The sequence below is a fragment of the Heterocephalus glaber genome, unplaced genomic scaffold, assembly GCF_053883595.1.
Source record: "Heterocephalus glaber isolate CG9 unplaced genomic scaffold, H.glaber_assembly_v1.0 deba00000347, whole genome shotgun sequence".
NCBI classification, from domain to species: Eukaryota; Metazoa; Chordata; class Mammalia; order Rodentia; family Bathyergidae; genus Heterocephalus; species Heterocephalus glaber.
Genome location: NW_028258143.1, coordinates 47,947,267 through 47,971,501, shown reverse-complemented (window position 1 = coordinate 47,971,501; position 24,235 = coordinate 47,947,267). Strand labels below are relative to the sequence as shown.

General features: G+C 37.2%; 1 protein-coding gene across 1 annotated transcript in view; it reads right to left on the bottom strand.

The window, feature by feature from the left end:
• Positions 1-3,777: 3,777 nt before the first annotated feature.
• B3galt1 (beta-1,3-galactosyltransferase 1) overlaps positions 3,778-24,235 on the bottom strand; it is a 344,119-nt gene continuing 323,661 nt past the window's right edge. Inside the window, exon 2 of the mRNA XM_004857608.3 lies at positions 3,778-8,746. Within this exon, the coding sequence (XP_004857665.1) occupies positions 7,541-8,521 (981 nt within the window). The 5' untranslated portion in view covers positions 8,522-8,746 and the 3' untranslated portion in view covers positions 3,778-7,540. The remainder of the gene's footprint in view (positions 8,747-24,235) is intronic.

Sequence of the window (24,235 nt, the reverse complement as noted above, 5' to 3'; positions counted from 1 at the left end):
TCCTTCCTCCAAGTTTTTGTGAGGAAAGAGGCAATATATGCCAAAGCCTTTGGCGAGGTTCCAAGTAGATGCTTAACAAATACTGGTATCCCTGTCTAGAATTTAGCCTTGAATATCAGAGCCTTGATATTCCCCTTGATAAGGGCAGTCTATAGACCAGCAGTCTCAGCCTTGTCTGGATGGAAAAATCAGAACCTTGAGTTGTACCTCAGAACCCCCACTCAGTGTTTTAACAAGACTCTCATGTATTTAAAAGGCACATGGCAACCTAGAAAGTGTGGTATAGATTGTGGGTGGCCCTTTTCCTCTGATATCATGTTTTGTTCTCACACTGAGCTACTTATGGCTTGCTCTCCCATTCAGGTAGAGGGACATCTTGTTGTAAATGGCACGCTTTCCAAGTTAACTCAGATCCTCTGTCAATGATATTTTTAGAGAATCGCAAAGCTGCAAAGTTGTCTTTTCCTAATGGAGATGTGAACTAGCATATGTTTTAGAAACCAAAGGACGCACAAGCAGGTATAGAAGAACTCATCTAAGGGTGGTTTGACACAGGTGTGGAGACAAACGCAGCGTACAGACAGGGCTTGGTTTTTTTTTAATGAGGTAGCCGGTGATGGATGCCTCTCCAGAGGACTGTTGGCTTCCAAGAGGAAACAAATATAATTGAACTTACAGACTGTTCTCTCTACCAAAATGTATATGGGAGTTCTGAAGGACAGAAGCTCTATTAAATCTTCTAGTAAGCTAGGACAAACTGAGGGAATGGGATTTGTGACTTGTACCTTATTATTATTCACTAGACATTGATAGTATCAAATCAGTGGTGGGTTTATTTCAACATACCTGAATCTTTTACCTGTACTTACATGTTGTTTAACTATTTTAAGTTGCTTTTTTTTCCTTTTTCCATTCTGTTCCTTTCTAATTTTTCCCTTTTTCAGCACGAAGGTGTTATACTGGATTATCTGTGGAACATTACATTAAAAATTAGATATGATGACCACTGTGTAACATGCAAATCTCATGTAAAACAGAAGTTTGGAAAGAGATCAGGAATTGCAAGTGGCTGGAGGAGAGGACAGATTGTGAAGAGGCACGAGCATGTTTTGGGGCTTGATAGAGCTCTGTATCTTGATTATGGTGGTGGTTACCCATGTGTATGCATTTGTCAAAACTCATAGATGTGTACACATGATATGGATAAATTTTGAAGTGTGTACATTACAACTCAAGTTTTAAAATAGCGGTAAAAATTTCAATCTGAAAAACAATTTAAAATAGTGACACTGAATTCCACAGGAATTGGGGCCTGAACAGTATGGTGGTGGTGGTGGTGGTGGGGTATATTTCTTAGTTTTGAAAGGCAACATATTGAATTGGTTAAGAACATGGCCTTTAGAGCCAGAGGGTATGAATTTACCCTGTAAATTACAATATTTTTTGTACCCTGTTTTCTAATCTGTCATTTGGAAATAACAGCAGAATCTGTTTGGTGGGGGCTGTTATTAGGGTTAAACAATAATAACACAGAGGACTGGACTGAAGATTTAAGCCTTTGCGATAGGAGAAATTTCTCTGGTGTTTTTTCCTCACCTCCTGCTAGCTGAGGTCATCTTTGCTTTTGTTGAAAAATAGTCTTCTTCACACCCCCTGTACCCCCACATAACTCTGCTCAGCTTGCTATATCAGGCAGCCACTGCTGAGTAAATGCTCTGGAATAAACCTCAGAAAGAGAATAAATCACTTCTTATGCCATGCTCCCTCCAGGTGAGGACTGAGGTCATTGCAAGAGGCATAACAAATAGTCGACATAATGTACCAAACTAATAGATTCTATAAGAAAAACTAAATGGAAAATTTTTCTTGAGTGCAGGGCAACTTCAGCTGAAGAGACAGTGGAGCCAGTGTTATTACAGATGTGGTTGAATCAATAATACTTTTTCATTCATTTCTTTTTCATTTCACAAAAATGCCCATTTAAGCCAGCAAAGAGGTAAGGAGATATTATCAAAGGCAATTTTTCATGCTGACATGGATTATATGCCGGGACACATTACTTTTCTAAATAGCCCTCTTTCTGTTTTTTTTTTTTTCCTCTTAGAAATGTATTCAATTCTCTTCCAGCAGTGTGAATTCATCTGGAAATCTATGACAATCAATTAAGTAAATGAGAAAATAGAATGCTTGTAATTATGATAATCAAGCTATATGAAACCCACCCTCTTAGGTCTGATACCAATGCATCTTTAAGCAATATATTAATTAAACCATGGGTAATTGTTACGATTAAAGTCAAGCTTTTACAGTTCGAAAACATCACCCCGAGAGAGAAAAGGGAAAATATTTAAAAATATATGCAGCTGCTTGTTTCTAATATAATTCATGATCAGGATGGCATTGTCATTTCCCTAGCTGCATAAAGAGATGATTCTAGCATGCTTTATTGATGAGAACTCTCACTCAAGAGTTGGAAAGATTTTGGGTGTTAATGCCTTTTGCAGACGCTTCCTTATTTCTCTAGGTTGGAGGTTGGTAAGCGCTTTTTAATAAATTGCCATATAATAAATATTTTAAGCTTTGCAAGTTAAGAGGCAAAATTTTAGATATATGAAAATATTTAAATAACAACAGGGCAAACACACTTCTATGGTTTTTGTATTGGTGGAATCCAAAATATAGTGCAATAATAATTGAGTACATTTTTTTTCTCTTGCAATATGTAGCTACATAACAAAAAGAATGGAATTCTTATTATTGGGCCAATGTTTCACCCAGTTGAGGTTCAGTGTTAGGGTCTACTATGCAAATGTTCATTGTAAAATGGTTCTCAGCTGGTGGGCAGCAGGCTGGCTGTAATCACACACTAGTTTGGCAGTCTCTGCTCCAGCCAAGCCTCAATTTCCGCCTGCGTGGGAATCACTGACAGCGTTTAAACACTGCTGAGCTACACCCTCCAGTTTGTAGAGGGTCCGATAATTTGCATTTCTAAAAGGTCCCTGGATAAAGATGATGTTAGTAGTTAGGGAACCATAGTTTTAGTACATTGTTCTTGATGTCAGTCCTTTGAAAAAGTGACATGGAATAGCAATATGCATGTTTTGTGCTTTTATTGTTCACTCACATATTTCAGCTTACCTGATAGACTTTACCTTTTGAACTCCAAAGTAGAGGAGGAGTAAACCCAAAGTTAAATTTCCCTTAGAAAATTAATAACTGCTTAGCTAGATCAAGACTTATAATGAATTCCTTTTTTGGTTCTCAAGTAGCTCTTAGTGACTTGCTTACAGAGTTAGGGATCGGCAATCAGCATCTATTTGTCTGTGTTAAAGAATGCCTAAATAGCTCTTTTCCAATTCAGTTAAACTTATATACAATATTGCAAAGGATATATATGGGTAAAACAGAAGAATGGTGTCTCTGTCTTAGATTTAACATGCCCTAATTCACCAATCATATTAGCAACATAATGTCTTCCTGGGCTTAGAATTTTTTGGCAAGTTTGACCCATATGATTTAATGCAGAGTCTAGTTAAAACACTTCCTTCAAGTAAAGAAGGGTCAAATGAATAACCAGTTTCCTAATTCCAAAAGTAACCCAATGTCTACTTACTGGTCCAAACAGTCTCCCTGCTGGCAGTTCAGTTGTTCAACTCTGAATGGCTTGAACCACTACAATGAAGTCATGGAGAAGATTTTGATAAATGTCAGCCACTGACCAAGTTTAACAATCCCATCTCTTCAGAGAGATTTATTTAAAAAAGCAACGAAATCAAATATGTTCTTCTGTTTATTTGTCCCAATGGTTTAAAAAATCAGCTTTATGGAACCGTAATCTTCCTCATGACAGATGGGCCTGTACATTTGCATCGTGCTTTCAATCAACAGTTTACATTTCAAGAGGAAAGTGAAGAAACTGAATGTGAAGACATCGTCAGCATCTATTTATCATTTTTAGTTTTAAACATTGATACAAAAAAATAGTATTCTGATTAGCAGCTTGATTGGCAACCCAAGTAACCCTAAGTAGTACTACAAACCCCAGAGGGTGCACTTTTACAGACAATTACTTGTGGTGAAACGGTATGTACAATTTTGAACAAATAAATACATAAATACAATCATTCATATATAATGATATACCTAAATGTCAATGATCAACAAGTGTTTCTAGTAAATTACATCTTTCATTCACAAGTCACTTTGTTGCTTATAAAAACCATCTTCAGCTTTACAGAAGAAATGACATAATCAATTCCCCCAATGAACCCACATATTAGGAAAGGTAGAAAATGAATCCCAGACACTGTACATAAATATTCACTGTCTTTCGGTAGAAGAAATTTGATTGAAAAACTCCTTCCTTGGTTTCTCTGTAAAGAGTTTGTTTCCCCCGTATCACCTAAGTGGTTTGTTCTTCTGAATTTAGTTCAAATTAAAAATCATCTTCATTTTGATTCTGGTTATTTAAAAGTATACTATGGTGTATTGAAACTGCTCCAATATAAGAAGACACAAAGCCACACAAACTAGCTACAAAAGATAAAATGTTTTTAGCCAAAATGAATTTTAAAAGAAACATTAAGAATATAAACACTATTGATAGGCATTGTTTTCCAGTGCATTATGAACATAGGGGAGAAGTTATGGAGTTCCTGTAAAAATCATCCGAATGACTCCTGGTAGAACACCATCATTTTAATTTTAATTTTTCTGCACTGCTGGGAATGGATCCCAGGGCCTTGCACGTGCTAGACAAGCTACTCTACCACTGGGCTACCTTCCCAGCCCCAGAATACTGCCTTTTATAATGAGACACTATTTTATGTCAAAAATGATAATAATGACTTAACAAATATTGCAGAAATAATTTGGTCAGTTTCGTGTTGTAAAATTAACAAAAGTAGAAAGTTAAAACTTTTCCTTGATCATTTAAACACTTTTTGAACATTCACAAAGCAAAGGGTAAACATGCTTAAGGGTATTGAAATATTGGACAAATGGCCTTGCCTTACCAAGTTTCATGCAGAAGAAAATATTACATAGCAAGCAAATTCTAGCTGTACATACAACTGGGGAGAAGAAAAAAGAACTTTAAAATATATACATGTGGTCTTTGATGAATATTTACATATTTGTCACATGGGCATTATCTAGCAAAAAAAGTTAGGAAAGAGTTCTTTAAGACATGATTTTCTGATTTTTGCTCCTTTTCAAGATTAGGGGTCTATTCAGACTCTATATCAACACATATAAAACAATTCAGATGTACATATGCGATGTTTACAATGTGCAGTTACTTGACACTAAAGGTGACTTGACTGAGCATAGGGTAGATGCAAGGCAGTAGTATGAGACAGAGACTTGATTCCGCTGCCCAGTGGGGAGGCAAACCAACTATGAAGTCATGAGACTTTCCCAGCGATTGGAACTCACAGCAGTTGAGGTTACAAGGTAGGGATCGGGATGTGGCTCACCTTGTTCTGTGCCATCTCTCCCCAGGCTACCTAACAGTGTTCTGTCATCAAAATCATCAGTCCCGCTGACCATAAGATGAAGGAAGATCCATTAAGGGACAGGAACTCCTGTCTCATATTGGGTACTTTGGACTAGGGATGAGATTTCCAGTCTTTTCAAGAAATAGGCCATGACATCCATTTAATGTCTACCTGTTTGATATCAACTTCTGTGGGAGCTTCCAAAGATTAGGTTAAAAAATAATAAACAACTAGGTGTACTTTTTCAGCTGTGGGGATTTCATTGAATGGGAACAATGTTTTCTAAAGAATGGTGGGTGTGTAATGTGCAGATTTGCTGAGTGCCTAGACTTCTTCTAATAGAGATGGACTCTCTCTACCTGTCCTAAAAGTTCTTAAAGAGAACTCAGGTCAAATGTTTCCTGAGATATAAGTTGTCTTCATGCATTTTTACAAAGCTCTTCCCCAAAGGAAGGCAGCTGGCTTTCTTTCAGCACCTTGGGATATCAAGGCAACACACAGAAGTAATAATTTACTCATTGAACGCAGAAAAAATGGCAGAGAAATGGAAGTTCCCCAAACAACTAACTTATACCCAAGGAAATATCAACATCTTGGCAGAATTATGTATACTGATAGCTCATAGCTGATCTTTATTTTGGTATATTTTATGTTAAGATAATTTTTATTACTACTCATGACCATCATTATAATTATCATAATCATTTTAGCATTTAACATAATGCATGATGCATCGCATTATGTAGCACCTTATATACTAAGGATCTCAAAATACTTAGCAAATGTGATTTGCTCTCACAGCACCTGTGAGGTAGGTTTTTTTTACAGCCATTTTATAAGTGAGCATATTGAAATACAGAAGATTTGAGTGGCCTGCTCACGTGGTCCAATAAGTTTGGTAGCATTAATAGGATCTGAATCCAGTCTTCCTCATCCTTCCTTCCCAGGAACTTTAGTCACAGGCCACCCAGAAGCCCTCATATAGCTATATTTCTAAAGGTGCTTGGGTGTTTCAGATGTTAAACAATATTCCATCTATCAACAGGAGGACCAAAGTTTTTCAGAAATACTGATACCCCAGAATGATTTTCTCACATGCTTTGCAAATGTGTGGGAGGGGCATATTATACTATTGCTAAACTTATGTTAGTTATAATATATATATAACTTTATATTCTCTTAATATGATTTAGTGTTCTCTGGCCTCCTGCCAACTTGTTTACTTATGGAGACAGGTGCCTGCCTGATCCAGAAACTGTGAAATTCACTTGGTGTTATATGGAGGGAAGCAAGTGAGATTACTACATTTGGCAAAATCTCCTTGGAGGCACCATGTAATGTAATGTTTGTTTTGAAAGAGTAAAAAAAAATTACTTTATTTTAGTATTTTATGTACATTTCACCTACTGACCAGGTTTAATCCTTGGATGAGCAAGCAGAGTTATCTTTCAAACATACAGAATATTTGATTCTCAAGTTTAAATTCCCATCTATTCTCTGCAGCACCCCTGCTAGTACTGTTTCCTTCTCATTGGAATTACAAATACTGTACACATTACATGGCAATATATGTAAAAATTCAATGTAGCAATAACACATACAGTATTGATCATCACATCCAGTGTGTCTTTCTGGCTGTGCATCATTTCTGAATTGTTTTTGAAAAAGTTGTTTACTTATTTATTTATTTTTTGCAGAGATGATATGAAGACATTACTGTGAGTTTCAGTTTCCCAGAACTAGATTTTTATCTTAGATGCACAGTGCACAAATCCTAGGAGCTGTTTGGAAGTCCCTTTGCGAGATACATGACAATGTCTTAGGAGCTGAGAATGAAATCTGGCCCTTCTAATTCACTGTTGTTTGTATGACCAGAGCCTGGCTTTTGTAAATTGGTAATCCAAGAAAGGAACTAGGAGCAGAAAGTAAAATCTTTACAAAACCCCTTCATCAGTTCATTTCCCCCGGTGACACCTGTAAAATACCACCTTAGGCTCTATTTCTTAAAAAAGAAAAGAAACATATTTACACTGGTAAAAATTCTAGCATCTGAGATGTTTCTTGCTTGACATGTCATTCCAGATTCTGTGCATCTCTTCTGGAGAGATCTGGTGCACAGTGATAACACGGCGATACCTACACAAACTATAGGCCATTTTCCAGTGATTGAAGCCACTGTTCTGAAAAGGATGTATGCCTAGCTTTCGAAGACAGAGTCCTACGTATACATCTTCAAGGTGAAGCAGCCTTGTGTGGAGTGAGGTCTTATAAATGAGTTCAGCCACATCGGCTGAGAAGATATAGCCAGTGCCTGAACAGAAAGGTGGGTAGTTGCTGTCAGGGTACAAATCCCTGGGCATGTACCACTTACTGCGAACATCCCGGATAGGCCCCCCATTGATGACATAGCCAGTAAAATACCTCCTTCTTGGCTTGGTGGAGGGTTTCAGGAGTTTATAAATAAGGTTGTCCATGTTTACAAAAATGTCACTGTCCGTTTTCATGACATACTTGGCTTTTGAACAAAAAGTGGCCACCCATCTCATCCCCATTAATGTTTTGAGGGTGAGGTTGTGGTAGGAGTCGATGAAGTCCTCCACAATGATGTCGTGGAAGATCTGGCTCTCTTGCTCAACCATCTGATTCAGCACAGGATCTGCGTTCTTGCCCAGGAGGAAGAGAGTGGCTATCTTGATCCCTTCAAAGTTGTTCTCATCCCCCCATGTCTCCCGGATAGCCTGGCGGGCATCAAATTCCTTGTGGGTGGTGCTGATGAGGATAACAAGGAAAGGAATGTTTTTCTCACATTTGTTGGGCTCATTTATAAGAAATTCAAAAGAATGTGGGTTTATAGGTCGAGTTCTTATGTTGCCAAAGGTGAAGTTTTTCCTTGCAACCGTTAGGTGGCTGAATGGCTTAGAGCCAGTGTAGGATGAAGTGGGACGAGTTATACTCAGATACCAGAGAGCACTGGCCCAGCACACAACAGTCAACACATATAAGCAGGAGACCTTTGAAGCCATTGTCTTGAGGGCAACTCCTACTCCAAATATTGAAGAATATGCCTTCTTGGCACTACTTTCTTTTCATTTTGCGAGAGCAGCATATTACTAATAAATCTCAATGTTCTGCAGAGTGAGCGGGGGATTGTCTGTGGGCCTCAGTGCCAGCCTGGCGTTGCTGCATTCACTTTACTTTCTTCCACACCTGATGGAAGGCTCCAGGCCTCATAAATCTTCCTCTTAACTCTGTAAAATCAATAAAGTACAGTTTTTTTTCAGATTTATTTAGTCATTTTTATATCCTCAAATAAACACAACAGGGGTATAAGAATTACCCAGGATGGTTAACATAAGCACAACCATTCATTTCCATAAATCCTGAAAACTTCCTGACATAAGCACCTTCCCTCTTCTTCTCCCCTTGACAAAAGTTATGTACATTTCTACCCAGTAAATATATTGACTGTAAACTCTAGAGGAATATGAAATAAAATGAGCATTAGTAATTTTTCAAAAAGCATTCTCTTCTTCACAAAAGCACATCCTTTTAGTTCGATGTTTTCTGGCACTAACGTCTTACACATGGCCTCAGATCTTTTTTCTATTTTTTCAACTTTGAGTTTTGTTTGCTTGACTCTGATGAAGGACTCAATTCTCAATCTCTCTTTGCTTTCTCTAGCTCTATATTTGAGATTGTATGGATCACCACAGGAAAATATCTGCTAATATTGTATCTCTCTTGGCTCAGACTTAGAAGGAACTCCCAACTCCTCCTCACTTTTTCCTTACTTTGGTTCCCACTGCTCTTATTTCATAATCCTGCTTTCTCTGAAGCTTTGTGCAGAGGGTGTCTTATCCCTCATCCTTGGAAACTGTCATACACACACCTTTCACATAGTTGGTGGTGTTCATCTTGGAGTTGGTCTAAGTGGTGTGCACAATGTGTAATGTATGCATACCAACTCCCTGTGATAAACGTAACCATTATGTACTGCAAACATGTACCAAATACATATGTATATATTTATATCAGGTCATAAAGTCCATTCATGTAAATAATTGTGTTTTATTCCTAGTTAGAGTAGAAAGTAGTAGTCCTGGAAGGCAGAGGTAGTAGATGATAGCAATTTTAACAAAATCTGGTTTAAAGAAAATTGCATGCTTAAATGTACAGGGGCTGTGTTGAATTAATTAAACTGGGCTTATAGATTGGGAATCATGTTTATAAGCACATCACAGGAAAATGAAAAGACATGATGGGCAATAGCAGAGACAAAACACATACTGTTACCTGAGCTAAAGCTAACAGTGGATGTGTAATCCTTATGAGGTTGGCAATAACTCAGCGTGCTTATGGTTCTAAGGGAATATTAGAGTGGCTTCAAGCAACATGACCGTAGGGATTGTCAGGCCTTCATCCAGCCCATAGTAAGCACCCTCTAAGTATATGATGCAGGATTCTTGCCCTCCTGGAGGAAATTCTGCTGTAAGGTACATTAAAGCTGATAAAAAAAGGACATGATGAATGGCTTCAAGCAAAGAAGGATACTTTGAAACTTCAGACTATAAGAAAAAGAAAGAGAGTAGTAGAGAATTTAGAAAAGGGCTTCTCAATCTAGGTCAACACAAACTTTGATTCCATTTGAATTCCAGAGTTGTGAGTAAGCCACAGATTGTAGTAGGAAATAAGCTTTCTTCTCTACTTTGTCTTGGCTATGTGTCTAATTCTTAAAAGCCTACTTCTATCATCTTACTGCTTTTGTATTGGTACCGGGGATCAGACTTGGGACCTTGAGGTTGCGAGGCAGGAACCGGAACCACTGAGCTAAATTCCCTGCCCATCATCTTACTGCTTTTGTTGCCTTTCATACTTTCCTACTAAATTGTGAGCCACCTATTGTTAAGATCTCAGAGGACTCTGAAATAGTCTCACCTAAGGCAGGCTCTTGTCAAGTCATCTTCAGGAGACATCAATTGGGCTATTAAAGGAGGATTGTTCTGTTTTATATATTTTTTAAAAATTTAATTTTTATTTTAATGTAATGCAAGTAGATGTTAATAAAGAAAACATAAAAGCCATTCTATGAAAAAATAATTTTTCATAACAAAAATGGAGAATTCTAATATATATACATATATATATACACACATATATATATATTTTGTTTGTTTGTTTGTTTTGTTTTGGTACTGGAAATTGAACTCAGGACCTTGGACTTGCAAGCCAGGTGGCGGAATCACTGAGCTAAATCCCTGGCCCTCTACTTCATATTTTGATCTCCTTTTCACTGTCCCTTTCCTGTCCTTACAGAGGCATTACTTTCCTCCATTTCTATAGTCAGGCCTCGGCTAAATCTTAAATTTATTTATTCATTTGTGAATTCACTTGTCTGTCAATCAACCAATAAATCAAATATTTATTGAAGGGCTACTATGTGTGTGGTGTTGGGAAAAGAGCAATGGAACCCATTGTCCTGCCTCAAGGAACTCTCTGTTTAGAGTTCAAGTAAATGATTAAAGAAATTTCATCCTGAGGGTACTGGGATACACAGGTGAAGTGGAGTGGAGGACAGAATGTGCTGGACAAGGTATAGTCCTGTGGACCACGCAGAGCAGTTTGAGCGACCACCATTCTCATAAACTGCAGTTTGGACCCCACGCTCTGCTCTATCTTGAATTCAGCAATGAGGGAGCCCTGGGGAGGGTGGAGTGGAAAGTTCAGGCCGGGTGAGCTAAGCTGAGTCTTCATAGGCAACTAGGAATTTTCAGGGCGGGGGTTGGGCATTGGAGGCAAAGGCCTCCTATGAGAGAGAGCAGGGTGAACTCCAGAACTGGGAGGGTTGGGCAAAGGCAGAGGACCGTGTGACGAGGGGAGGGGAGTGGTGAGACGCCGGGCTATGGAGCTCGCTAGGGTCGGATGGGAGGAAGCATCCAGAAACAACTGAGGACGGAATAACGGCCTACACCACCTAAAGGATGCAAAGGAAGATTTTATCATCACCAAGTCTTGCGCACTGATTTCAATAGCAATTCATCCTTCTGTATCAAAGCTTTTTTCCCATAGCTCCATGAACTGGAGGAGTAAGTGAGACTTTGTTTTATCTGACAACTTTCTGTGAGATTTTCTAGGGGAGGGCACTACATGGATATAGGTACTTGGAAGATTTGAAAAGAGCAAGAAAAAAAAAAGGAAAAATAAGTGAAAGTATGAGGAAACTTTATATATTTGTAAACTTTTTTCACAGAAAAATGAACATTCTTCCCTGGACAATGAATTAACATGATGCTTCTTGTTGCTATTATTGTTAGGCCTTATTTTAAAAGGCATAGAGTAGATCAGGCACTGTGGCATGTGCTTATTCTATGCTTTTCTAGTTTATAGCGCTCCATTCTTTATGGTGCTATCTGAGAGGTACAGTTTTCTTCATTTTAAAGATGAGATCAGATATATTAGTACCTTGTTCAAGGTCGTGCAGCTATTAGGTGACCAGGTAAATGGTCACTTCCCAGCTTTCTCAAGCCTGTTGGGACAATAAAGGCCATCTTGGATGAGAGAATCACCCTAGTCCATGGAAGGAGCATCTCAGCTTCTATACTCTCAGTTACCCATCTATTTATTTTCCTGAATGTGTGTCCATTGTTTTCATTTTTTTCTACCTTATACTAGCTTGCTACACACTGCACTATACGAATTCTATAGGGATTCTTTATCATAAAAATGATGATTTGCACAAAGCATATTGAAGCTTGAAGATGCTGGAAGTGGGGTGGGTAGCTGTAATGGTTGAAGAATTTTAAAAATATTTTGTAGGTCCCTTTCTCTGAAGTTCTGAAGCATATACACACACACTGGAAGAATATGTTTCTATTCACCTATTTTCCTGTTTTCTTCAGACATGAGAATAGAAATAGGCATAGCATTACTCCTTAGTCAATGCTAAATGCAAGTTAGTATTTACTAAATCCTCTGTTAAAAAAATAGAGAATCTGAAAAGGAGCAAGCATAAAATCTGAAGAATGGTCAAGGATAATGTGGATTTACTGCCCAGATACTAAAAAATAACCTTTTTTGTTGATAACAAAACAAATTTCTCAGGTAGTCAAGCAAAGAGAAAAATATATCTTTGAGGAGGAAGTATAATATAACTAAAGACAGGAAAGAGTTACATGATACATTGAACTCTAAAGATTGATTTCATATGTTGGATGAAATTTTTGGTAATAAGCTAACATACTCTGGTTTACTCCAAGAATTCCTATCTTGTGATTTGGATTTTCTCTGTTTCAGTATCCTTAGATATAAAATAAGAGCAAAATAACATCTGTTTTATCTCCAAATACCTTAGTGGTATTAACACCCACTGCCAGTTGATGTTTCTAGGGAAAGGGTTCTTCTGTACAGGCGGATAGTGTTAGGATGCAAAGGGCAGGACATAATGGGGACAAGAGGGTTATGATAGTTCATTAGTTCATGGTACTGAGTCCTGAGCACTTAGATCGATCAATTCTTCTAAATAAGTAACGTTGCTGTCAGTGTTTTGGTTAGTGAGTATACAATACAGATTTTCCTGCTAGAGAAATCTCTTTCTTAAAGCCAAAGCCCACTGGAAAGCAAAAGCAAACTCCCCAAAAAGTCACCCAAGAAGTTCTAAGTAATACACTGAGTGTCACCAACCGGCATCCTCTGGCAGATTCTTTCAGTTTTTCAAGATTTAAAAAAAAAAATCCTGTTTAACAGACAAGTTAATGTATCAGTGAAATAGAAAGTTACACATATAAAATTTGTCATTCCTTTTAGCAGCTTTACCATAACCACAAGACACTGATGACACATTAACTTGTCATCCATTAAATACAAATCCCTCCAAATAGGAACGTTCAATAGGACACTTGAAAGATTTTTTTCCCTCAGGGGCCTTACTATATTGAAGATTACCTTATTCAAGGAGCTGTCCAGTAAATATCTACCTTCACCTTTCAGGAAGTTAATGGGGCAGAATTTTCAATTTAAAAACACATGTTTCCCTTGGAAACTGCGTGGTTGTTTGTCTGTTATTTTGAAAAATTTGTTTGTTTACCCCCCCATCTTACTAAAATTCTCCTTTGGTCTAGGCCTAGAGATAAGGCCTAGGAACAGGTGGGTAGTGTCTCTTGTGAACTGTGCATGGTTGGGTACTTTTCTCCCTCATGTATAGGCAGTGAGATGGGTGATTTTATGTTATCAACTTCACTGAGCTAAGGGATGCCCAGACAGCTAAGAAAACATTATTTTTCTATGTGTTTGTGAGAGTTTTCTGGATGAGATTAGTATCTGAATTGTTAGGCTGGGTAAAGGAGGTCTCCCTCACCAGTGCAGTGGACAACATTCAATCTATTCAGAACTTGAATGGAATGAAAAAAGCAGAAGAAAGTCCAATTTGGTTTCCCACTTGAGTGGAGATATCCATCAGCTGCCCTTGGACACCCCAGGACTCAGACTGGGATTTATAATATTGACCCTCCTGACCCTCAGGTCTTTGAGTTTGGATTGGAACAGCACCACCAGCTTTCTTGAGTGCAACAGCAGATCATAGAGCTTCTCAGCCTGCATAATCTCATGAGCTGATCTCTTATAATAAATCTCTTTCTAATATTTGGTTCTGTGTCTTTCAAAATAAACACTAACTAATACAGGCAGCTTCAAGTCAACACTGATTTCCTCTATCTTGGTTGCCACTTAAACTGAGTCTGCTTGGAAATTGTTTCCATTGCCTTCACTCATGGGCATAGTTGTAGGGACTTTACCAAATGACTGCTTCCACCCTCTGGTTTCTCTTAGAATACCTGTTAGGTTTTGACTTTCCTTGTCTTTTCAAAGGTACTCTATTCATTCATCAAAGAAGGACTGAACATGGGCTAGGTGTCAGGCACTGAGCTGGGAAACATGGGAGCTTATGTTCTAGGAAAGGAAGGTAAAATATAAATAGTAAGATGATACACAAATGCAGAAACAGTAACAATATTATTTTGCTAGGGATACTAAAAGTGATAGAAACCGTGTAGCTTAACAAATTAAGTTGTTGTTTCAGAATTCTGAAGGCTAGAGTTGTGATATTTTGGCAGGGTGGTTCCTGCTGAGAGCTGTAGAATCTGCTGTCTCCATCCTACCTTCTGGCAACCTTGGGCACTCCTTGGTTTGTAGATGTGCCATCCTGATCTCTGCTTTTATCTGAGTGTGGTATTTTCTCTGTGCATCTTTTGTGCCCAAAGTTTCCTTTTTATAAGGACGCTAGCCATATGGAATCAGGGTCCATCTTAATAACCTCATTTTAACTTGACTGTCTCTGTAAAGACCTGATTCCCAAAGTCTCATTCCAAGGTATTGATGTAAAACTTCCATGTGTTTTTTTTGCGGGACATAATCCAACCTATACTATCTGCTTTGCTGGGTAGCAGCAAAATGAAATACTTTGCTCCCCAGAGTTCTCTGCTTTGCTTTCATTTTCCTGATTTGAGCTGGTGTATGAGCAAGTAAATCCTTTTCCATAAACCAACTTTCAAAGGGCAAAACATTTATAATTAGCATTCAGAGAAGAATGAAACAGAACTGTGAAGAGGAACACATTTGACTTATTTTTAGTTTAAAACAAAGAAAAAAGATAGAAAAAGTTGTTCATTTTAAGACCATGTGAAGAGTATGTCACAGTTTTCAGCAGTCTTTTTCTTTTGCCACCTTCTCTTTCCTCTGACTCCTTTAAAAATTCATACTAGCTGAGAAGGATTAGCCAGACAATGGCACATTTTCCAAACCATTAGCTCCTAAGATACTGACTTGGTTTCTGGAGAATAAGGACAATTCTCCTGTCTCATCTCAAACTACCTGTATTTCTGTCATTGAGAGTCAATTTTGAATATTCACAGAATATGTGGGACTGTGAAAGTGATTTAAAAATAGGAGTCATCAAAATAATTTTACAAATGTGAAGATAAAGCAGGTAACAACAAAATAAACCCATTGTTAGTTAAAGGAGAGGTGAGCCAGGAAAACAGACAAGAGAAAGAGAGAAGGAAAGGAAGGATGGATGGAAGGAGGGAAGGAAGGTAGAAAGAAGAAAGGGAGGAAAGAGGAGGGGAAGGAAGGCAGGCAGGGAGAAAGTACTGTTTGTGTCCACGAAATGCTTTCGAATGTGTGAGGTGCTAGTGTGTATTATGCCATCATACTGAGTAGGGTAATAGAGACCTTTTCCTTTCAGAAAAGTGTTTTGATCTCAAATGACTTTCTTCAGAGCAGGTGTATGAGTGAAAGTAAAGACTCTTCATTCTATGGGGAAATCCAGGAGCTCAGACTGAAACAGACCTAATTGATAAATGAACCCAAGGGCAGGCGCTTCTAGTCAGCTGCATCAATTTGGCATATGGTTATCTTGGTCCCCAGCTCCCTCCCCTTTTCTCACTCTTGCAATTATGTTGTAAATAAGTACAGGAGAGGAAGAAATAAAACACAGTTAACACTAGATAATGGTCCTTGAAGGAAGAATTGCAGAAACCATCATGTTATCCAACTTGCTAACTTATTATGTCTCCAAGTCACCAAGGCTGGCTCACTCTTCCAGCCTTTCTTTCAAGCAAGCCTCCTTGGCTGCTAAAGGGACCACCCTCTGCAAGTTGAACTCCCTGAATACTCCTAGAGGTAAGCATTTTGACTCCTCTGTCTCAGATAGACAAAGAGCTAATTTGTTCCTTTTACATATTTAATTACTATTCTCTTCGAAGAGACCCATAAATGAACTTGCTCTATAGATCATGTGCAGCAAAGAAGTGGCATAAAGCCCAAAGTAATATTTATCAGAACTTGGCAGTTGAAATAATTTCTCTCCCAAATCTGGAAGAAATGATTTGAGCCTTTTTTTCTTTTTAGTTCAGTATGACCTGTTTGAAAGAATGGAGCCAGTTTGAGAGGGGAGTGGTCAGAACAAGGGTATATTCGAGTGGGCTCAGAGCCCTTGCTATTCTGAAAGCCACACTTTATTTCACTGAGAACATGCTCTTCAAATTAGAAGGGAAGATTATAGCTTTCTTCAAATCAACGCATTGCCCTAGTTTTAGAATTCAGAGAAATTTTTAACATCACTACAATCCTCTCAGGGAAAAATGAAAATGAGGATATCTCATTATTTTAAATAAATGCTTGGGTTTCTTTGCAGTGATGGATATTGGGTCTTGAATGCCTTATATAACACACATTTTTAAAGACAATCAGAGCCACTCATTTAATCATAGGTGCCTGGAAGCTTGGCAGTGTGAGGGGCCTTGGGTGGAGCTTCTCAACTGGGAAAGGAAAAGCCAGTATTTTTTTTTATTATTAGAAATGTGAAAAAGGATGAGAGGAAAGACATCTGACTAATATGAACAGCAGCTGGGAGAATGTTAAAAGTGATGAGCTATGTGATAGCAAAAGAGGATTCGATTGGGCCATTATGGGAGGGATGATATAAATAGGGATCTTTAGAAACCAGAGAAATGTTAGTGTATTTACTATCTAAAGTGTATAACGTCTAGAGAGCTATTTCTTAGTTAGCTCATGACAGAGAGGTAATATCTTGGGTCATATTTCAAATGATGTTAGTCCTACGTGGCAACTGATAACATATGAAAGAGAATAGGTGAGTTTTTCTGTGAGGTGTTGGGGATTGAATCCAGGGTTTCACACATGCTAACCAAGTGCTCTGCCACTGAGCTACATCCCCAGCCCAGAATTTGTGATTGTCATTTTCATTTTCTTTTGATTTTATAATATAAATGCTCCTTTATACAGCATCAATTTATTGGAATCTATAATAGCCCAAAATAATTTAATGTAGCTGCAGAATGTGGAAATTATTTTGTAGGCAATTAATCTTAGAGCATCAGAAGACCTGGATTCAACTTTCAGATTTTTAGTCTTTAACTCTGAAGCCTATTCAAATCTATGCTTCTATTTCCTCATTTATAAAATGAGAGTGATAATACTTTGCTCTTCTTTGCAAAGGACCACTGTAAGGATCAAATGAGATAGTGTACTGAAAATACTTTAGAAGCTGAATAGTGCCACATGGATGTAAAATGTTGTCATTATTAGTAAAACATGATAAACAAAGACAAAATCAGAAAGGATTACCTATAAGTGTTTTATGAAGAAAATCAGCCAATGCATCTTGACTAATTGATGCAAAAGCAATTTTTTAACTTAGTTATCACTCAAACAAAAAAGTAAATAAAACTTGGCACATCCAGTTAATTGTTTTCACAAGAAGCTTTCAATTGCACTTTATAATGCCTATGTAAAAAAGTCTTGCACTTGTAAAAAAAACAAGGGAAACAGGTTAGAGGAGATGTCATTATGACTATTACAAGTAGTGATATAGCATTGGAGTTTTTTTCAAATACAACTTCAGCATATTAAACCTCTACAGACTCAGGCTTCTGAATAGCATTTCTGTAGGCATAATGAATATTCTATGTATATAAAAATAACTCAGAATGGCTATTGCATGATTATTTTACAGAGATTTAAGACAAAGCCGTATACAATATAACTTCATAACTTTTTTCTTCATAGGCCTGTCAAGGTTTTAATGGAACTTACTTGGAACGTAATATGAACTGTTCACTTAACCAATATAAAGCTATTTTGAAAACTAAATCAATAATGGTGCTTGGAACTTGTACAATTTTAGATCAAAAGAAAACACTTGCTCTTAAGGTATATTTTAATTAAACTCTGTAGGCCAGGTGAGCTACTCATCTCTATGATGATGGAGAACCCATTTTATCTTGGGATGATAGATCATCAGATCTGACACTAGAAGGCTCTGACACTTACTAGCCATGTGACTGTGGTTAAGAATTCTCCATTTCAGGAAGATTTAGTAGTTTATCTAACCCATCTCCCAATCCAGTCCCTCTTTAGCTTTTCTTCCTGGAAATGGGCCAACTGGAAAAGAAGCTGAAGTCTACAGCTGAGCTTCCCAGGCTCTTTTACAACAGGTTAAAGTCCTATGAGCCAATTTCCATCAGTCAGATCTCACTGGGCAAGACACAGATGCAGGAGTAACACAGGTGGCAGCTGGTTTCTGGCTATTTGAACCTCCTAGAAGACACATAGAGTGACAGAGATGTCAGGTTTTACTGAAATGGCAGAGGTAGAGTTTTAGCCTCAGATGCAAACATCTTGTTGTGAATAGAAGCAGTGGAAGCAAAATGTGCCCATTAAAATAGCTCCAAAGAAGACCAGGAACTTTCGGGGTTGCATTGTTTATAGTCGAGATCTTGCCTTCCCAGGGACTACATGAGCCCTCTAAGGCCTCTGCATGACTTCCTCTCTCCTTAGCCTCATAAAGTGGATTCTGATGTTTGCAACTAAGGACTCTATACCACATTTATTCTCTTTACTTATTAAATATAAAGAGAGATGAAGGTAATTAATTTTTAGACTGATTGTGAGATAAATGCTAAACTTTAAAATGGAAATGAGAGTTTAATTTTTGTCTTTATTAACTTCTGGTCACTTTACCATTGCTTGAGGGAACCATAAATGACACTAAAACAAATAAATCCCTGCTGTATTCAATTTGGAAAATGTTACTTGGTATTGCCATGTGAGGAGAAGCCCTTTATTTCCTTATTTATTTATTTGTTTATTTATTTATTTATTTTTTGCTTAAATTCTTTTATTGGTACATTTTAGGTATACAATACATTTACATTTATCATTGGATGCTTGTACCTGTACATGATGTATCTTGGTTCTTATTTTTCCCCATTACCTGTGTGCTGAGCATTTTATTTAAAAATTCCATTTTGTTATGTTTTCTAAAAACATATGGCATGTGTCTTTTGATTGGAAGTCCTATGGCCCTCATGTGATCTTGCCATTGATGACATTTGGTTTTCTCTGTTGGCAGAAATTTGTATTCTTTCCTTCATGATGAAATCACCACACAGTCTTTATTTAAAAATTGGTGACTGTAGGTATATTTTTAAAATTGCTGAACATTCATTTGGTTCTTTTTTAATTATGTGCTCATTTTAATTTATGATATTACATGCCAGTAAATATGCCTATAGGAAAGTCTGGAAACATGCTGAAAACTTATTCTTTGTGCTTTATTTTAATTTTTTAGTACTGAAAATGGACCACTATGCTTCAGTATGCCTTTTTTCCCTAATTATATTTGACAATCCCTCTATTAAAAATTATTATCATTATACTAAATAATCAAAGCAAAATACATATTCCCTGCCTTTAGGAAATATATAATCTATGTGAGAAGAAATAAAGGGTAATTAGAGGTATCATATAAATGCTGCTACTACTGAAATAGTTAAATCTTGACAGTGATTATTGGATGATTAATGGAAAGACAAAATTTGACTTGCATCTCAAATTTTGAAAATGAATAGCAAAAGCTTAATAGGACAAAAATGGCCATTGAGGAGAGATATTCAATGGGAAGATGACAGCACTTCCAAAACACAAAGGTATTAAATTATTTGATTTGTTTTAAGAACAGAAAGCTTTTGAGTATGGCAGAATATTGAGCTCATGGTAGAAAATAATTAAAATTGAGAATGCAAAAGGGATTATTGTTCATGAATCTATTTTTTCTGCATTATATTTTCATTGCTTCTTCATCAATATTCTTTCATAACTTTACCATTGATTGTATTTTAGGTTGATTGTTTCCTCATGTCATACGAGAAGATGGTTTAATCAATAGGCTAATTTTCTCAATTGCTTTTAGCTGTACCTCTTTGATAAACTATAACCTCTATAAAGGCAAAGATTTTCATCTGACTTTCTCACTATTTTTATCACTCTTATTATTATGTCTATCTTTATCACTATGCTTTAGCATAATAGCACAATGCAAGATATACTGTAGTTGACGAATAAATAATTTGTGTAAATGGCTTCCAGATAGCATAAACAGCAATTTCTCATGTAATAATAGCATCAACATGAGTCCTTAGCTGAGGCAGTATACATAAGTAGAATATATTTTGGAGCAAGTATTTATGAGACGTGCTCAAAAGACAGCCTAAAAGATGTGATATATACAAAAATACTAGGGTTTTTTTACTATGTCATGCAAGGCAAATTTCTACTTCTGATTTAATTTGCAAACTCACATAACTCTTTAAAATGTTTCTAGATTACATTAGATTTTCTGGGTAAAACATAAAGTTTCTATGTTTTAGAAAATATTTCTAATGGAAGAAAATAAACACACACATCATGGATATGAGAAATTCAGAAATATAATATAGAATCTGAACTTTTTCTGAGGTGAAATCTTTCACTTTTTCCCAGGTTGTCATCTGTCAAAGCCCTGAATTATTCCTTCCTGCATGTCTTTCTAAACTGATTTCTTATGAATTATCTGACTTGCTATTGTGCTGGGTCATTTGTGATTGCATCCATCTTGTCCAGCTACAGCAGTAACATGTGTAAATTGCACCTCTAAGGAGTGATAAAGTGATGCAAATAGTGCTTTTCACCTTGGGTTACCATAGCCACAGTCATTATTTACAATAGCTCCTGTGCTGTGTTCTTCTGTGAAATCCCCTATCATGATGCTTCACCTCATGTCACATCCATCCATTCTTATCATATACTGATAAGAATATCTACATTGAAAAGTTTGGAGACAACATGACTTAACCGTTGAAATTGCTCTTCCAAGAAGTTATCTTTAGAGCTACTGCTATGTTAGTTTTAATATGCTTGAAAATTCTTTATGGAGGCAATTTACTGCCAGATTCCAGAAGATAAATTGCATTTTTGGGTAATGGGAATGGGGTAAAGAACAGCCCTCTAATAACTGCAGAGTTTTCAAGGCATGGTGCACAAGTGCAATAATGGGCTCCACAGTTCCCTGGGCACATGTCATTCCCAGAAGACAAATAGAGACGTGTCAGTGCTTCTGGGTCCCTGAGGAGCACACGGGTATGGTTTCTGGAACAACTGCCAGAAGTAAGAATTATTATTTATCATCTACTTGGGCCAGAGCACTGAGCGTCTAAGTAAATGCCAAGTAGCAGTAATATATTCATGGGCGTCTGGAAGAAGTTTTTTCAAAGTGCTGCCTTATTACTTTGGGTTGTGAGATGCTAATGGGTGGAATCATTGGGTGAAACAAAGTTCACCAGGTTTATTTACTGTGGGGTGGCTCAGAGTCTTTAATATGATCTATTCTCGTGAGGATCTCAAGACAGAGCTATAACATGGCCCACAGAATTTCATTTTTAGAAGCTTCTTGGGAACACAGTTTGGGCAGTTGACGTGGTCCGTGACTTTCCTCTTAAAATTGTAAATGACCATCATTACTTTTTTTGTAATTGCACTTTTTGTTTCTTAAAAATGAGGTTTAAGAAAATGAGAGGGGCTGATTATAGTCTTTTGTCTACTTTATGGAGTAAACATGATCTGTTTTGAGTACCTGTTTAAAAATACTTGTAAATCTAGTATATTATTACTTTTGATTTTTCATCTTTTTAACAGTAACTTTTAAGACTACCGCACTTGATATTTTTAGTGTTACTAAAGTGATACCTGTACAAGGTGAAACATTTAGAGAACACAAGCAAGTTCAATAAATAAATAAATAAATAAATAAATAAAAAGGAAAAATCAACCACAATCTTATCAATGAGCAGATATGAGCATTGTTGACAAGGACATGTAGATATTTTCTCTATTAGTATTTCATAGAGTTTCACTTATAAATATGGCATCATGTTGTCTGTACATTTTCATGGGCTTTTTTCCCATTTAAAAGGCATCGTCAGCACTTTTGGATGCTACTGTGTACTCTCATATCATTCATTTTCAAAGACTGCTGTACTCTGTTTATGTAGTGTTAGATGTTTAGTCTAACAGACTTCTTACTCTTCCCAAGTTTACCCTATGTAGCATTCTCAGAGATGGCAAAGATATGACCACTGGACAGATGACAGCGTTCTTGGTTCTATAGAGCCTTGTCCTAGAAACCTCACATGTCTTGACTGTGGTGTCAGAGAACAAAGTCACCAGCAATGATCTGCTGCCTAAAGTCCCTGAAAGTATACTCGTGGGGCTAGTGCCAATTCTAAGTTCCCCACTTGGCTCATCAATCTGTAACTACAATTTATTTTCAAGCCACTAACATTTCAGAGAAACAATATAAAGAGTTGAAATCTGTATTTTATGGGTCAAGTTCACGAAGCAGCACTAAGTCAGTTTCTGGTTGTAGGATGAGAACATATGGGATTTGGAATCTTTAGGGTGGCAATACAAGGCAGTTTTGTGTTTCGTTGAAGTCTTCTGGGTGATTTATCTAAGAATTTACACTGGAATGAGTAACCATATCACTATACCTTAGACAAAGCATTCCAAACTTTTGCCTGGGCTCCACTGAATAAAAAGGAATTGTCTTGAGGTATATATAAAATATACACTATAGTTAATGTATATAATTTCAAAACTTCCTTTTAAAAAATTTTGCTATTATAATATTTTTAAAGAAGAGGGCAAGTTGTGTGTAGGCTGCAGGTTGGACATGCTTACCCTAGCTCTTCAGCACCTGAGGTTGAAATCAGCAATCCTGATCATCTGTGATGAGCCAAGTCCAATAATAATTTGACCTGACTGCCAGGTACTGAGGATCTTTCTCTGGAGATTCACAGTAGTAGTCTTTCTGGGCATCTAGTCAAAGTGGCCTGATGGAGACTTGGTGGGCTGGATTTACCCGGTATGAATGGAGCTGTGCTCTAGGTATGTTAGATTTTGAGGATAATATCTTGATTTTCTTTCATCATAGTTTCCATAATTGTGAAGTATTTTGAAATAATATTTCATATAAAGAAAGTCAGATTAAACTAGAAATAACTTGGCTATCTCTAAGTGTTGAATGTTTATGAAAATTTTTAGCAACAAACATTTTTTATTTCCTAAGATTATAGATTTTGTTAGTAACCTTGAAAAGCATTTGTTATGAGACCATGGTGGTTAAGCTTAGTTGTGTCAACTTGCTTGGCTTCAGAGCTGTGTTGGGGAGTAGTGAGGCATACTTCTGTGTGTGTCTGGTGGGTCATGAATGTGTGAATTTGGGTACTTTATGTGGTCCCTGGGCCTTTCCTTTCTGGCACTGTTCCCATGCTCTGCTTCCCAGATGACGTGCTTTGTTCCACATGCTCTTTCGCCATGATGTTTCTGCCATGGAGTCAGCTGACCATGAACTGAATCCTCTGAAACCATGAGCCAACTTCTTCTCCTTTGGGCTGTTGGGATTGGATATTGTATGCCAGGGATGGAAAAACCTGACTAACATAGAGACTTTTACCAGTAGGCAGCATTGTGAAGAGTTAAAACTCTAGATCATGTAGTCAGACAGTCTTGAGTCCAAATTCTGCCATTAACTCGCTCAAACAATGCTGTGTAATAATTTCTTCAGTTCTAAGATTTGAAAAGTATTCTTACTTCAGATTTGTGAAAATTAAATGAAGTAAACACCAGGAAAGCACTCAATACCAGTTGGCATAATTAATGCTTAAAACTATACTACAAAGCTACTGTGATAAAAACAGCATGGTACTGGCAAAGAAACAGACTTGAGGACCAGTGGAACAGATTAGAAGATGCAGAAACAACGCCAGACACACTCAGCCATCTCATCTTTGACAAAGGAGCCAAACACCCTCACTGGAGGAAAGATAGCCTCTTTAATAAATGGTGCT